General features: G+C 26.5%; 1 protein-coding gene across 1 annotated transcript in view; it reads right to left on the reverse strand.

The window, feature by feature from the left end:
• LOC135927983 (uncharacterized) overlaps positions 1 to 15,392 on the reverse strand; it is a 36,023-nt gene that overhangs the window by 5,193 nt on the left and 15,438 nt on the right. The window contains exons 4-5 of the mRNA XM_065464281.1: positions 13,053 to 13,504; positions 11,062 to 11,260 (exon numbers count right to left, since the gene is read on the reverse strand). Coding sequence (XP_065320353.1) covers positions 11,062 to 11,260; positions 13,053 to 13,504 — 651 coding nt within the window. The remainder of the gene's footprint in view (positions 1 to 11,061; positions 11,261 to 13,052; positions 13,505 to 15,392) is intronic.

Consider the following 15,392-nt stretch of genomic DNA (forward strand, 5'->3'; position numbering starts at 1 on the left):
TTAAAAAGGGCTAACTCAATATTTTATTCGGAGAAAATATTGTGCAGGGCCCTAAAGATTTTGCTCATAGATGACACAAGGGTTTGGACATCTATTAACGAGATCTCGAGGCTTAGGCAATATTTTTTCTGGCTAAAATATTGAGTTAGCTTAAAAATCGGCTCAAAAAGAGCCGTTTAACAACATTAGCACTAATGATTTATTATTAATGATTTTTGTTTCTTTCAATCGTTTAAAAATTTTATACATTATTGTTTTAGCTCTAGTAATTACTAATTGATATAATTTTTTTTTTTAAATTTATGAAGTTGATTAAACTCTGCCATATGTATACGCTTTGTAAGTGTAAATTGTGCCCTAATTCAAATATTCACGTGACATCTTTTTTTAGAACCACGTTTTTTTTAAAAAAGTCATGTGACTATAAAAAGGCCAAAAAAATAAATGAAAAAATGGTGTAATAGAAATCGGATGTTATTGTGGTTTTTCATAAAATATCCGCATAAAATAGTTAGATTTATCCTTTAATGCATAAAAAATAAAATCATCATTTATTTTTTGAATGGCAGAAAAGATTGAGATAATTTTAACCGAGGAGCTGGAGGATCCGGAATTAACCTCTTCGAGAAAGGGAACCGAGGAAAAGGAAATAGATTAGATTTAAATTAAAGATATTAAGCGTTTAGTCAATTGTTACATGTTAATCCCCGAGGCAATGCTTAAATAGATAAATTTAACTGATCATTAAAAGGATGGGTGAGGACCATTTAGAAATCAAAACTCTTTTTTTTCTCCTAGGATTCAGTGAAATTTGCAAATTAACGGTTATTTATGTTTTTTTATAGCTCGATTAAATATTCAAAATATTTTCCAAAATCTGATCGATCAATGACACATAATAATACCTAGACTGACGATGCATTCATTAAAAGTGTATACATCAAAACAGCAGGAGACGCCATTTTGGTTACCCATTCCTTTTTTCGAAATAGCATATTTTCAAGTAACATCAATCTGGATCGTAAAACTGAGGATAATATATCGTCGGCATAGAATTGGAATGCTCCACTTACGCAAATGTTTAAAATGAGAAAATCAACATTGAAGTTTAAAATCAAATCTAGGAAAAGCTTATTGATCAATTTTGACAGAAGCTTATAACTTTGGCAAATTAATATTTTTTTAATATAGTTTTTATTTTTATATTATTTGGGAATAAATAAGTTATTATCCACTTCTAACTCAAAAATTTTGAAAATGTCGAGTGGAGCACTCCAATTCTAGAGTAGTTATTAACATGTTAATAATTTTTACACGTGTTACCAACATGGCGGGTCCAGTACACGGGTTATCAACATGGCGGATCCAGCTGATTTGCATTCAATGACGCTTTCAAATGCATTATTATGAATGCAACGTCAGTCTAGTTATTATTTTATGTCATTGGATCCGATATAATTTTTTTAATTAAAAAAATATTTGCTTTTTTAAAATGCTATTTATTTCGAATTTTTTTAAGCTCTTGGATTTCATTTTAAAAAATGCGATCGAAATATTTCTTTACTATCTTCATTCTTCTTCTTTTTTTTTAAAGAATAAGTATTTCAAAGCATTTTTTTTCTTATTTTAATTCTGAAAATTGAAGGAAGGAAGGAAGGAAGGAAGGAAGGAAGGAAGGAAGGAAGGAAGGAAGGAAGGAAGGAAGGAAGGAAGGAAGGAAGGAAGGAAGGAAGGAAGGAAGGAAGGAAGGAAGGAAGGAAGGAAGGAAGGAAGGAAGGAAGGAAGGAAGGAAGGAAGGAAGGAAGGAAGGAAGGAAGGAAGGAAGGTAGGAAGGAAGGAAGGAAGGAAGGTAGGAAGGAAGGAAGAAAGGAAGGAAGGAAGAAAGAAAGTAAAAATTTATTTTTGAATATATTTTTATCAGATAATATTAGTTTCAATATATAAACAATCGTGAATTTTATGATCAAGATTCATTTAATGTTTTTATAGATGATATAAAATTAAATTCAAAATATTTTTAATTTGAATCACATTTTTATATAAATGTTAACGTCAATGTGTGTTTTTTTTCCGGCAATTTGTTATTTTTTTTTCAACTTTAGATCTTTTTTTTTAACACGTATTTTTGATTTGAAATTAGTGTTGTTAAATGGCTCGTTTTGAGCCGATTTTTCAAAACGGCTAACTCAATATTTTAGCCAGAAAAATTATGCCTAAGCCTCGAGATTTCGTTAATATATGTCTAGACCTTTGTTCCTTCTATGAACAAAATTTTCAGGCTTGCGTAATATTTTTCTGGATGTAATATTGAATTAGCTGTTTTTAAAAATCGGCTCAAAACGAGCCGTTTAACATCACTAATTGAAATATATGATTTTATCGGAAATGTTTTCCAACATGTTTGGAATACCCACTCTATGAATTTCAGATAATTTTGTTCATTAACTTTTGGAGTTAATATAATTTATATTAGTTTTATCCATCAATTTTTCATTATAAATGATAAATGACCCAAAAAATATCGGTAAAATTATCAACAATTAAATAAGATAGGCATTCTAAACATGCTGGAACACATTTCCGGTAAAATCAAAATTTTAAATTTAAAAAAAAACGCGCTCAAAAAAACGATTTAAAGTTGAAAAAATAATACATTGGCGCTAACACAAATAAATAAATATGAAATAAAAATCAACAAAAAAAATTGTTTATTATTTTTTTAAATAACAAAAAAAATGCATAAAAATCTTTAAAAAAAAAGATTTTAAATATAAAGATAATTTTTTTAATTTTTAATTCATGAAAAGTAGAAAAGATTTATTTAAAACTGATTATATTTTTGGTCAAAAATCTTTCTTTCTTCTTCAAAAAAAAACAAACATTTATTTTGGGGAAAAAAAAAATTCAGAGCCGATCAGATGATATATCTGACAGCTCAACTACTTTTTATTTCAATAATTATTTTACTTTAATATTCGAATCGATATATCATATATAATAAATTATTTACTATATTACTATTACTTTTACTTCAGAATTAGGAATATATAATATATACACATTAAATTACAAAATAATTAATGTTCTCATTGTTGTATAAATAAAAAAGTAAGAATATATATTATGTTATGAGATAAAGAAAAGATCAGTTAATGTGAATAAAATAGTGTTTGGTCAAATTAGGAATATTTTTATTTAATATCTTTTATAAATTCATCGAAAATCGATAAAATATAAAATTAAGTTTTTATAAATTATTTATAGGTTATTTGAATTTTTTTTTTTTAAAAAAAAAAGTATGTCCAATTTGAAAGGGTAATATAAAAAAAACGAATTCTGGCAGGTTATATAGATAGATCAATAGGAATTTAGATAAATCACTTTTGGGATCTAAATCAAGGGAAAGCAACAACATCGAGCCCAAATATTAGAAGAGTTCTAAGAACAAAACAGTCGTATCTCTTCTGTAAAACCTTATGATCTTTGTGCGAACCCCCTCTCATAGGAAATCCATTGACACTCTTTGTCTTGCTTTATTCAAGTTATGAATGCAATAGTAAACTGTTTCCCCTTCTCTGAGGAACTTTAAACTAGTTATATTTTTAAAAAGATAACTTTTGCCTAATATTAATTATATTTTTATATTTAAATTATCATTTTTATGTATAGAATAAAATTCAATAGTTTAACAATATGTTGATTAAATAAGTTTTTAAAAAATAATCTTGTTTATGATTACATACTCGTTAATAGTAACATGAAGGTATAATGAAATTTTTTTAAAAGGTAATAATGACATTTTGAATTTTAAAATAGATTTAAAATTATTTTGTATAAATTTTTTTTAACGTATATTATATAATTTAAAGATACGATTATTTCAATAATTGATTGAAAACTAGTTTTATAAACATTAGTTTTGTAAACATTAAATATCTTTGCAATTTAATTTAGTTAATATTTAAAACTCTAGTTCAGTTTTACATTTGAATTTATCCGTCTTGTATTGTTCATTAATATCCCATAAACATAATATAAGAATCAATTTTAAACTTAATATGACGAATATATATGTTTCTATATATTTTATATTTAAGTATTTATTAACTGCCTATGAAATTTATTATTTGGTTTAATTATATATATATGTTTTGTTTCAACTTATTAGATTTAAAACGAATAATAAAAATTTAATACAAAAAAAATTAACCTATTAATAATTTAATGTCTATGATTTAATTTTATTTTATGTATAATCTTCAGTTCAACTTACTAGATTAGAGATTGCTGAATCAAATTATTTATAAGTTTAAGACAATCTAAATTATAAATTTTTGGAATGGTTTTGAAAAATATACAACTTATAGAAATTGACTTCTTGCAAACATTTAATTCAATAGTTTCGTTGCTAAATCTTCAACATCAAATATATTAATGTAACTTTATGAAAAGTTAATAATTTATTGTATAACTTATTTTATTTAGAGATCCATTATTTTTTAAGCACTAGAAATAAATAATAAATCTATAGAAAATTTTTTTAAAAAAAGATTTAAATCATTTGAAAAACGATTTGAATATTTAATGATTAAATTTTATAATAAATTACAATTCACCCAACTGTAGATAATAAAGATTTAAACGAACTAATAGATATTAAAGTTATAAGTAAGCAAATAATTAGTAAAAGAATTTCTAAATACTACGAACAAATGAAAGATCTCTTGAGAAATAAACTGCAAGTCATAGTACGTGTTCATTGCAGTTTGGGTTTAAACAGAAATAAATGTATTGCTTATATAAAAACTTTTAAAACAACATTCTTTTTTAAACAAATAAAAACCTGATTTATACTTTTACTAACAATATAAAATTTTGTAAAAATATATTTATATAAAAATAATAATCAAACAACCCTCAAACTTTTTTTCACCTGAATTCACGAATACTAGAATTGCGACTGATCTCACACCAACGATTAGGTAACTAGTGCTTCACTGAAATTATGATTTGTATCTAATTAACCAAAACTGATAATCACATGAAATTTATTTACCTATCTTTTAATCTAATAAATGGCAGCGATAAATTAATTTACTCTTACCAATGCAGTTTATTAAAAATGAACCCAAAAATTGTTATTTGATGATTTAGTTCGTCAAATGGGAATAGAATTTATATAGAATAAATAAAATGAATTATTAAAATAACAAAAAGAATTAATAAAAATAACAAAATGAAATTAAATAAAATGAATTTATTAAATAAGAATCAAAGAAAAGATTAATTTAATAAAATTTTAAATAGTTAGTATGGCTATTTTAGCTATTGGTTTTAACGATATAATAATTTCAGTGCATCTCTACAAATAGGAAGCCCACTCAATATCTTCTTCAAACCCTGCAAGTACCTTGGAGTTCGCCATCTTAAACATCAGGATTTTCGTCTACTCAAGAATTAATATTTTACGCAAGTCTCAACCAGTTTTTGCTAAGCCCTACCTTTAATAGGATAGCGATACTGCTATCCTATTTCCCAAAAATGGTAACGCACTACCGCTAACTATTTATCAAAAAATAGCGCGCTTTAGCTACAGACAAATTAGCTTGGTTGCTTTTTTACTTTTAGGCTACTTTGATAAAAAATATTTTACAAATAAATTTGTTTCATTTTTTTTTGTTTAAAATCAACATTTAATAACTATTTTTTAAAAAAAATATTTCAATATACTATTAAAAAAAATGATTAAAATTAATGTAGTAAAAATAATTATTTGTCATTAATATCTGCCTATAAAAAAAAATGTAACATAATAATAACTGATGGATTATAAACCAAGGACATTGGCTGAACTGTATCAGTTATAAAATCGACAACGACCTTATCAGCGCAGTTTTTGACAAACATCTGAATGCGCACAAGGATAAATTAATGTGGTTTAAATTAAAAGCTATTTTGGGGTAACGTTATCTCTATACCAAAATTATTATTCAAGATATTTTTCTATCTACATGAAATTGTTGTCATGAACATCATGGAAAAAATAAAAATACTATTAGATATTAAAAAATGTTATAATACTTTTAAGGTGTTTTTTTTCTCTTAAGGTTAAACTGCTAGATTTATTTAGTGGATATAATTTTCTTGCATTTAAAACCCTAAATTTTTAGACAACCTTTTTTTCTATCAACTTATTCCAATGTTAATTTCTCACTTGCATCCTATATTCATTTGCGTATAATTAAATATTTTACACTTGTTAATTTAGATTTATAATACAAATTTCGAAAATATAAATTTCAATAAATATCAAAAATTAAATAATAAAAATGATAATTTATAATTAATTATGATATTATTATGCATTAATTTTCATGTTTTTAGTTTATATTCATCATATTTTTTTAAAAAGTAGCGAAATAGCCCGCTGCTTGGTTAATTTAAAAGAAATTAACTTGCTGACACAATAGCCATTTGATAAAAAAAGTAGCACGCTATTAGATATCTCTATCAAATATTACAGCTAATTACCTCTGGTCTCTACCCTATATATGAATGATTTATATCTAAATTATTTTACTGCAATATCGATCACAAATATAATTCTTATCAAAGTCAATGCCTAAAGATATATATTTTTTTTCTTATTTGACGTTGTTTCGTTTGAGGAGTTTGGTAATAAGTGAAAATAAATGGTATATATCAACATAGGTATAGTCCTGTAAGTAACATATTTGTCAGAGCATTAAAATCGGTTAACACATATGTACCCCTGTGGGCTAAGTACCAAGTAGGTAATAATATCTTATGGTTGACGGCATATATATATTCATAAAGTTCATATATGCATGATAATTCCATTTAAATGACATGAAATAAGAGAAGACGTAAAATATTAAAAGAAACAAATATACCTCTCATTAGACAATCCTAGCCTCCATAATTGGAGTAACAGAGCCCTGCTCTTCCTAAATAATATAGGAAGCAAATTAACCTTTTTGTCAGGACCTTAAAAGATATTTGCTATCTAAGCAAAAAAATAGGGCTAAAAATTTGACTATATCTAACTCTCTCCCCGTTCACGGATGGGTGGAACCCAGAAGTAAAATCTCCTACAAATTCTTATAATAGTATACCTTTGAATTTAAAATTTGGGAATATAAAATAAAAAAGATATTGATTTCCTAAAAAATTTCTCCGAAAGCTTAAAATTAAGTGATAACAAACGAAAAATAATTATATTAATTGTTTTTAAAAGAATTTTAGGCTATATAATACATCCTGGTAATCATAATAATTTCATTTATAATATAAAGAACTATTAGAACGCCGCTTAAGCACACTTTAAACCAATTTGATAAAATAACGATCAAATTTTACGAAACCATTTTTAAATATAACATTAAATTCCACTTAGGAACGAAAAAATACAATTTTTTTGCAAAATTAACAGCCAAAAAAAAGGGGAGGACAAGATAAAAGCCATTATAAAAAAAATTTTTAAACAATTTTACAAATTAAATTTTTTTCCGAATAAAAATATTAACCAACAAAAATGACTAAATTAATAAAAATGATAGTTGATATGAAAAATTTACAATAAAATATTTGTTAGTTTATATTTTAAAAAGGATAGTAAATAAATGAAAAATATTCAAAAATAAATTGATCGTTTATATTTTTCCCCCATACAGATTAAGTCTAATTTTATTTATTATAAAGTGTTTTTTTCCCCTGAAAAAGGTTTTTATCCCTACAACGATGTATCCCAACCGCGGTAAAAATTTATGTGGGCAGAACCGGGCAAAAATATTAATGGGTTGGATTATTGACGAATTTTTTATATTTGATAGAAATGATAATCCCCCATAAAGGGTAGTAATTTTCATTTAACCATCGATATTATAGGCAGTTGTTTATTTTGATGTTCAAACTAAATATATTTTTCGGGTTAGGCCTAAAATTTTTAAAATAGCTGGGTCGGACTATCTTAGTAAAAATTTGAACGGGTCGGGCAAAAGCTAAATTCCAACCCGTACGGGCCTGAATTTTGTCAGTTGTAGAGTTCTACCACGTACATATAGTCCAAAAGGTTGGCTTAAAAAACTGGTCCTGGTGGAGATCGTTCTAAGGTTTTGCTGCGCATCAGTCTATTTCTCCATCTCTGACTCGAGCCACATTCGCTATTCAAAAAAGGATAGCGTAAATCATTATTAGAAAATCACTAATAAAGGATTTCTTAAAGTGATCAAGAGCAACATCTTTCAATACTTTATTTAATTTAAATTGTCGGAGTATGTGAATAATGTATTTTTTTAATCACTCTAACTACTTGTAAAAAAAATCCGCTGAATTACCTCCCGAGTTTTTCACTTTTGGTAGGATCCTCATTCATTGAACTTATCAAGGATAGGGGACATGAATTTTAACCACTAGCTCAACTATGCTCTATCTAACAGGCTCCATATTCTATTCTCATTGCCATATAAATGTAAAATGTCGTGTATAGCGCTGCATCCTTACACTGTAATGGTAACCCTGGGTGGCGAATTCGTCACTCAAAATAATCAAGTCATATCTCTCGCACTGAGCTCAGAGCGGGCTTCCCCATAGACTCATCTAATCTCTTTCCCGATGGTAAAGGCGATGGAATCACACGAATTCTACTTTTAAATGCCAATTTTTAATATGGGATTTCTCATCCGTGACAAAATTTAAAAATGACCAAATACATAGCTGATTCATCAAATTACAATGACAAAGGATAGCAATTTGTGGCGTAGACAAGGAGGAGTTGGGTTTAAACCCCTCCCATCCATCTTATTTATAAAACGGAAATAAAATAACATGTACGATATCAAAATGAAATATATTTAAAAACACATATAAGAATTTTCAATTTTAAATGATCACCTCGAATATTTTTTTGAAAAACAATTTAATAATATAATTTATATTGGTAAACAAATTAGATAATTTTAAAAATTTTAAATTATTTTTTATAATTTCTAATTACAAGAAAAAGCGTTTAATTTGGTAAAGATAAACAGCAAGCTTTTATTTTCCTTTGCCGGTTGAATCTGAATTGTTGATTACACTTGAAACGAGAGAGGATATTATGAAAATCTCAGAGTTTTAATCTGATGATTTATTAGGATCATATGATAAGTTACTTTGTGATGTCGAATTTTGTTATAAAAATTTTGACAGAATAGAGTATACTCTCTAAGACCAAAAAATGCTTTGCAAGCCTTTTCCATGTGTGTAATTGAACTTTAGATACCATGCTTAATATCAAAGCATTGTTTTTTTTATATTTTAGCTACCTTACCTATTAATAACTGCACTAATGAAAGGTCTTTTCCAATTTCAAAAAGGTTAAAAACTATTTAAGGCTTAGCACCGGTGAAACTCGTTTAAATGGATTAGTCCTATTAATATTTATAAGGAGATTATTCTAGATAAAAATTTGATTCTAGATAATTAGTCAAATCTCAGAGAAAAGTCTTTTTATAAATTCAAATCATAAAATTCTAATATGATTATAATATGTTCTTAATCATAAAATTAAAACTTAATTATAATAAATTCTTAGTCATAATATTTATATATTTATACTTTTGTTAATAAAAGTATTGCATTTGCTATAAGAGTTATTTATATTTCGATAATATAATCATTTGTATTAATTATAATTGTTAAATTATATATTTTTTAAAAAAATATCGATATCTATAATAAATTTTTAATATAATAATCTGTATAAAATTTATACATTTTAAAATGTATTTTATTGTATATTATCATTAAAATAAATACATAGTTAAATAAAGGGATGTTATTTATACTAAAGTATTTTAATAAAACAATAAAATCTATAATAAAATTCTCTGTAAAATTTTGTTATATGCAAAAATTTAATTAAAATATTTATTTTTAGCATATAAGAAGATAAATTGAGTGATCATAAAAATTGGAGATTGGGGGGGGGGGTGTGGTGAATTTTCTTTCAGCATCGAAGAGATTGAATTAATTCAATTGAACATTAAACATTGATAAAATTTTTCAGAATAATGCTTTCAGTGGCCTATTAGTCATAAATTTGGCAAAAAATTTTGTTATTAATTATTTTTTTCATTTATGCTGGATACTTAAGTGTTAGACACTAATAAAGCACAAAATATTGACAACATTTTAGAATTAGTAATTCCAATTGTTCAGCTAACTTTAACAAAGATGATATAAAGATAACTACTGTGGGACCCACCCGAAGGCCGGAGGAAAGAGAGTTTAGGGGTATTTTAAAACTCCCCTATGGATAAATCCTGGCTATGCCACTGATGGCAATAACCATATATATATTTCAAGAATTAAAATTGAATATTTTGTTTTAAATAAATAAAATAATTATGTAGAAAAAGAATTTTAAAAAAAATATTATAATATATATTTTAAAAAATAAAATGAAGCTGAAAATAGATATAGAAATTTACTAAAAAAAATCAAATGCATAGCTTAAAAATAAAGAAGAGATTGTATAGCATCCATGAATGTTCATACAATTCGAACAGCTGACTTCAACATAATGTATCCGAAACAGTATTCTTCACTGGGAACGCCTGTATTTTAGATATATTTTTTCCTCCCCCTATACTTTATTGAACTTTTTCCCTTCTTAAAACTTTATACATAAGATTTATTGGTTGCTTTTTTAAAAAGTATTACCTAAATTATATATACATTTCATCTTATAGATCAAGCTCATTTTTATCTTCTTTTTTAATATATTGGGTCTATTATATATATATATCAAAGACCTGCAGGCCCTGCCCGGCCCCAAACTTGACTGAGGAAAATTTTTTTTTTAAATACAGGTCGAGCCAAAAAAATTTTTTGAATCTGGATTGTATAAATGGTATCTCTGCAGGTCCTCTGAAATTATATATAATATACTGTATCAGAGGCCTGAAGAGGTCAAATTTTGCTCTGTCAGGGCCTAAATAATTTCTTACAGGTCGAGTTTCATGCCTGCAGATCTCTAAGAAATTTAATTTGTTTTACTCGTCTTCCCTGGGAACTGGAATAGGTTGCCCTTTATCTTTATCGCTCGGGGGTTTTTTCGCATTTAAGTCTATTAAAGTGACGAGTTTGTGAGAAGCCCTATTCCTATCTTTAGCCAATTTTTGACTCTTTTTTTGCATTAAGTTTGAGCTTGTTTCCGTAGACGCGGAAGAGAGATTCGATTCATCTTCAGGAATATCTTATTTATTTATTTGACATTTTTACGGATGAAAAACATTTAGGGGAAATTTGTCAAAAATTTTGTTTTTATAGGAAATATTAAACCCTAAAAATTATTTTTCCGATATATAATTCCATTTATCTTTGTATACAATATATTTTTTTTCTTTCAAATCGATGATATTTTCACTCAATTTATTTTCATAAAATTTTAATATAAAATTTATAAATACAAAATCCTCCAATACTTTAGTAAAATTTATTAAAAACTACTTTAAAATGTTGTATATGATCCAATGAAAGTCTTCAAATAATTATTTTTTAATTTATCGAAATAAAAGGGAAGCAAAATTCGAATTCTAAATGCCACAACCTAAAGAAAAAAAAAATTATATATATAGTTGTTGTATATTTACGTATCAAGAATATTAAATAATTTCCACCAAATTTTTAATATAACTTGTTTTGAGATCTTTTTACGCAAGAATATGTATATAATTAAAACTGGACTTCAAAATAAATTTAACTTTTCTGATACAGATATTTTATTTTAATTTTATTTTTAAATGTTGTTTGGTGAAACTATGTTTGTTATTTTTCAATTGTGTAGAATGTTTGATGTTGCGGTATATAAGTGATCACCATGGCCCGGATCGAAAATCCCCGGACAAAATTAATGGCTCTGGGCATCGAATAATAAACCGGGCCATAAAATTCCTTTTATATTTCTTAATTGGTCGGATAGGGTCATGCTGATTTTCTACCCAATATATCCCATTAATTTCCCGATTAATGTAACTAATTAATCACATGAATATTATAAAGGTGTGTAAACAAAGCAAAAGAAGAAGAAAAAAATGGAAATTATAAGAATCATTCATTTTATTAGGTATATATCAAAAAATATATAATAAAAGATCAAAATAGGTTTAGGGATTAGTTTTAGAAGAGGGGTAGAAGTAAGAACTCAATATTTAATCCAGTATACAACCCGGAAGATTTTGCTGATAGATGGGATAAAAGGACATCTATTAGCGAAATCTCGAGGCTTAGTTTATGGTCAAAATATTGAGCTTTAAGCTGCCGTTTTCAAAAATCGGCTCAAAACGAGCCGTTTAATAACACTAGTAGATAGTAAAAAATAATTTTTCGAAACTTGCTATTATTTTTTCTGTACTAATATTTTGATAAAATAATTTCCTTTTAAACAAAATATTTATTAAATTCGGGAAAAAAAACTGATTTGATCGATTATTATTAATTAATCACTTATTTTTAAAAATTATTATTAATGGGATAAAGAATATCATTGAAAATTAGTTATAGGGTATCGCCATTAGTTTTGTTGAGCGGCTCAATTTGAGCCGATTTTTAAAAACGGCTAACTCAATACTTTATCCAGAAAAATATTATGCAAGCCTAAAGATTTTGCTCATAGATGACCCATAGGATTGAATAACTATTGGAGAAATCTCGACGCTTAGGCAATATTTTGACTATAATGTTGAATTAGTCTTTTTTTAAAAAAATCAACCATAATTGAGACGTTTAACAACATTAATCACCAACAGAGGGGGGGGGGGTGATACTATTAAATTGAAAAATAAAAATATTTGATATTATTTCTTAAATATTTAAATTAAGTAAAAATGGCCATAATTATATATGTAGTATTGGAGGATTCATTATTCCATCTCTGGTTTCGCCGATAAATTCTAGAAGCGTCCTTGTTGAAAGAAACCAAGCCACTTAACTAATGTTTTTTGGGGAGTTTATAATCTAAAAAAACCGGTTAAAGTAAAATAAATTACCGGGTAAACCGGAGAGATTGGGAAATTGCTTGTGGTGAGAATTTTTCGGGAGCACGAAAGTTAGGGGAGTAATGGTGGGCGAAGTCGGCACGATATTTATGAGCGCCGTGATGTGCTCGTTATTAACGCCATCGATATCGTTAACGCTTTTGTTCCTCTTTTTGTCCGCCTTCGCGTTCGCTCCATAGTAATTCGAAACTTCGGAATGTCTCCGATCCGTCTGCCCCCTATTGAATTGCAAAAAATTGCTAATTTTTTTCCCCATATTATTTTCGCTGTTTGGCGGGTTTCGCTCGAGAAACGCTTTTTCATCGGGTTCGTTATTAGTGTTCGTTTCGAGTAAGGGCGTGATGGAATTGGTAGGCGATACCATATGGAAACGCGTTTGAGGCACGGTCAGCAAAAGTGGACCTCCTTTAAGCTTCCTAGCCTGTTCTTCTAACAATTCCTGCCTTCAAGTTTTTGGGGAAGGGATAAAAAAAACATAATGTACATAACAATTTTATGGTATTCGTTATATTGGAATTATTCTAATCGATAAAAATAATTTTTTCTTTATTTTAATTATATAAGACGCTCTTTGATATAAATGTTATTATGTATCTTTAAAAAAAATGTTAAAGAATATGTTTTAGTCTTTATAAAGTTAATGTGATTAAATTTTTTTTTTAAATGTATCACGTTAAATTGAAAATGAAGGTCCTTTTTTTGTTCTTATATTAATGATTTGTGAATATACAAGAAAGGAAAATTTTTTAAAAATATAGACATACATACATATAGTATAAAATGTATGATGAACGTTTTGAAAACATGAGAATAATTTTAGGATTTGAAGAAAGTACTAATTCAATTATAATCAATTCACTTTTTTTTTGTGTTTGAGACATATTTCAATTATCATTATCTTATAATTGATATACATTTTTTAGATACTAATCAATGATTTATCTAAAATAATATGGTTGACGATTTTAAACTAAATTATATGTGTATATTTTTTTGGTATTATTAACAAAAAATTAAAAAAATTTAAACACCTGGGTTTCATAAAATTTGACACCATATTTATGTAATTTAAAGAAAATATTTGTATCGTGTCGTGTTTTTTTAAAACACCTGGATCCCGTCAAAGAAAAAAACAAATCAAATGAATATACAAATTTATAGTTTCTAAATGACCAAACACATTCATTCATCTTATTCATAAAAGAACCACAAGGTGAGATATATCAAATAATTGAATACATTCCACCACCCTATCCCTGTTTTTAATCATTTATATGTAGGGATTTTTTCCTAGAGGACACATTCCAAAAAAGCTATACACATTGAACAGGAAACATCCAAAGATGCGCTTAATGGGGCTCACATCCCGCTTCTCCTGCACTAATTTTTTTCGCCTTAATTAAAAAAATTACCTTTTTGATTCATGACAAATGGTTTTATTTAATTATGCGTAGTTTTAAATAGTGATTGATATATAATTATGGATAATTCGAATCAAAACGAGTTACATAAATAATAATTACATTATAAATTTTTAGTATAATAAAATTATATACATAAAATGTCGTATGGGGTTTCGAAATCCATGGGAATTCTGAATCTCTCAATTTTAAATCATTTACCAAGGGCGATTTAAAAAAATTAAAAACCCGATTTAACAGGAAATGTATTCTAGCATGGGAACTTTAGAACTACTTCTAATTTATATTAATTTTTATAATGATTTTTCATATAAATTTTAAAAAAATACTAATGTCTATGGCTGAAATAGGCTAAAATTTATAGGATATATACCCTACACATGCTGGAATACAATTCATATTTTTAAAATGCAAAAATCGCCCTCGATAAAGGATTTAAAATCAAGAGATTCCGAATCCCCATACGACATAATAAAAAATATTTACGAACTAAAAAATAATATAAAAACATAATTTTAAAGATAAACATTAATTCCGCCAAAAAAGTAGCAATAGTTAAATTTAAAAATATATAATTGTATGTTCTGCCTAAGGAAAAAGAATTATCTAAGTTAAAGTGTTTGTAATTCCATTCAATGAGCTAACTTTTTTTAAAAACTCCAAGGTGATAGGCACAGACAGTCTGTTGGTGGAAACGCAAATTGGCGAAAATATAAAATCCCTGAGGTTTTTATAAAAGTTTAGATTAACAAAAAATTTAAAAATGTAAATCAACGAATAAAAACAAAATATAGAAAATGTAAAACTGTAAGAAAGAAAAAAAATAAATACAATATATTATATATTAAAAGGAAAGAAAGGGAGAAATTAGAATAAAAAAAGAGGCATAGGAAATGAATTAACGAGATAG

Source organism: Gordionus sp. m RMFG-2023, chromosome 4 (assembly GCF_954871325.1).
Source record: "Gordionus sp. m RMFG-2023 chromosome 4, tfGorSpeb1-WG-v2, whole genome shotgun sequence".
NCBI classification, from domain to species: domain Eukaryota; kingdom Metazoa; phylum Nematomorpha; class Gordioida; order Chordodea; family Parachordodidae; genus Gordionus; species Gordionus sp. m RMFG-2023.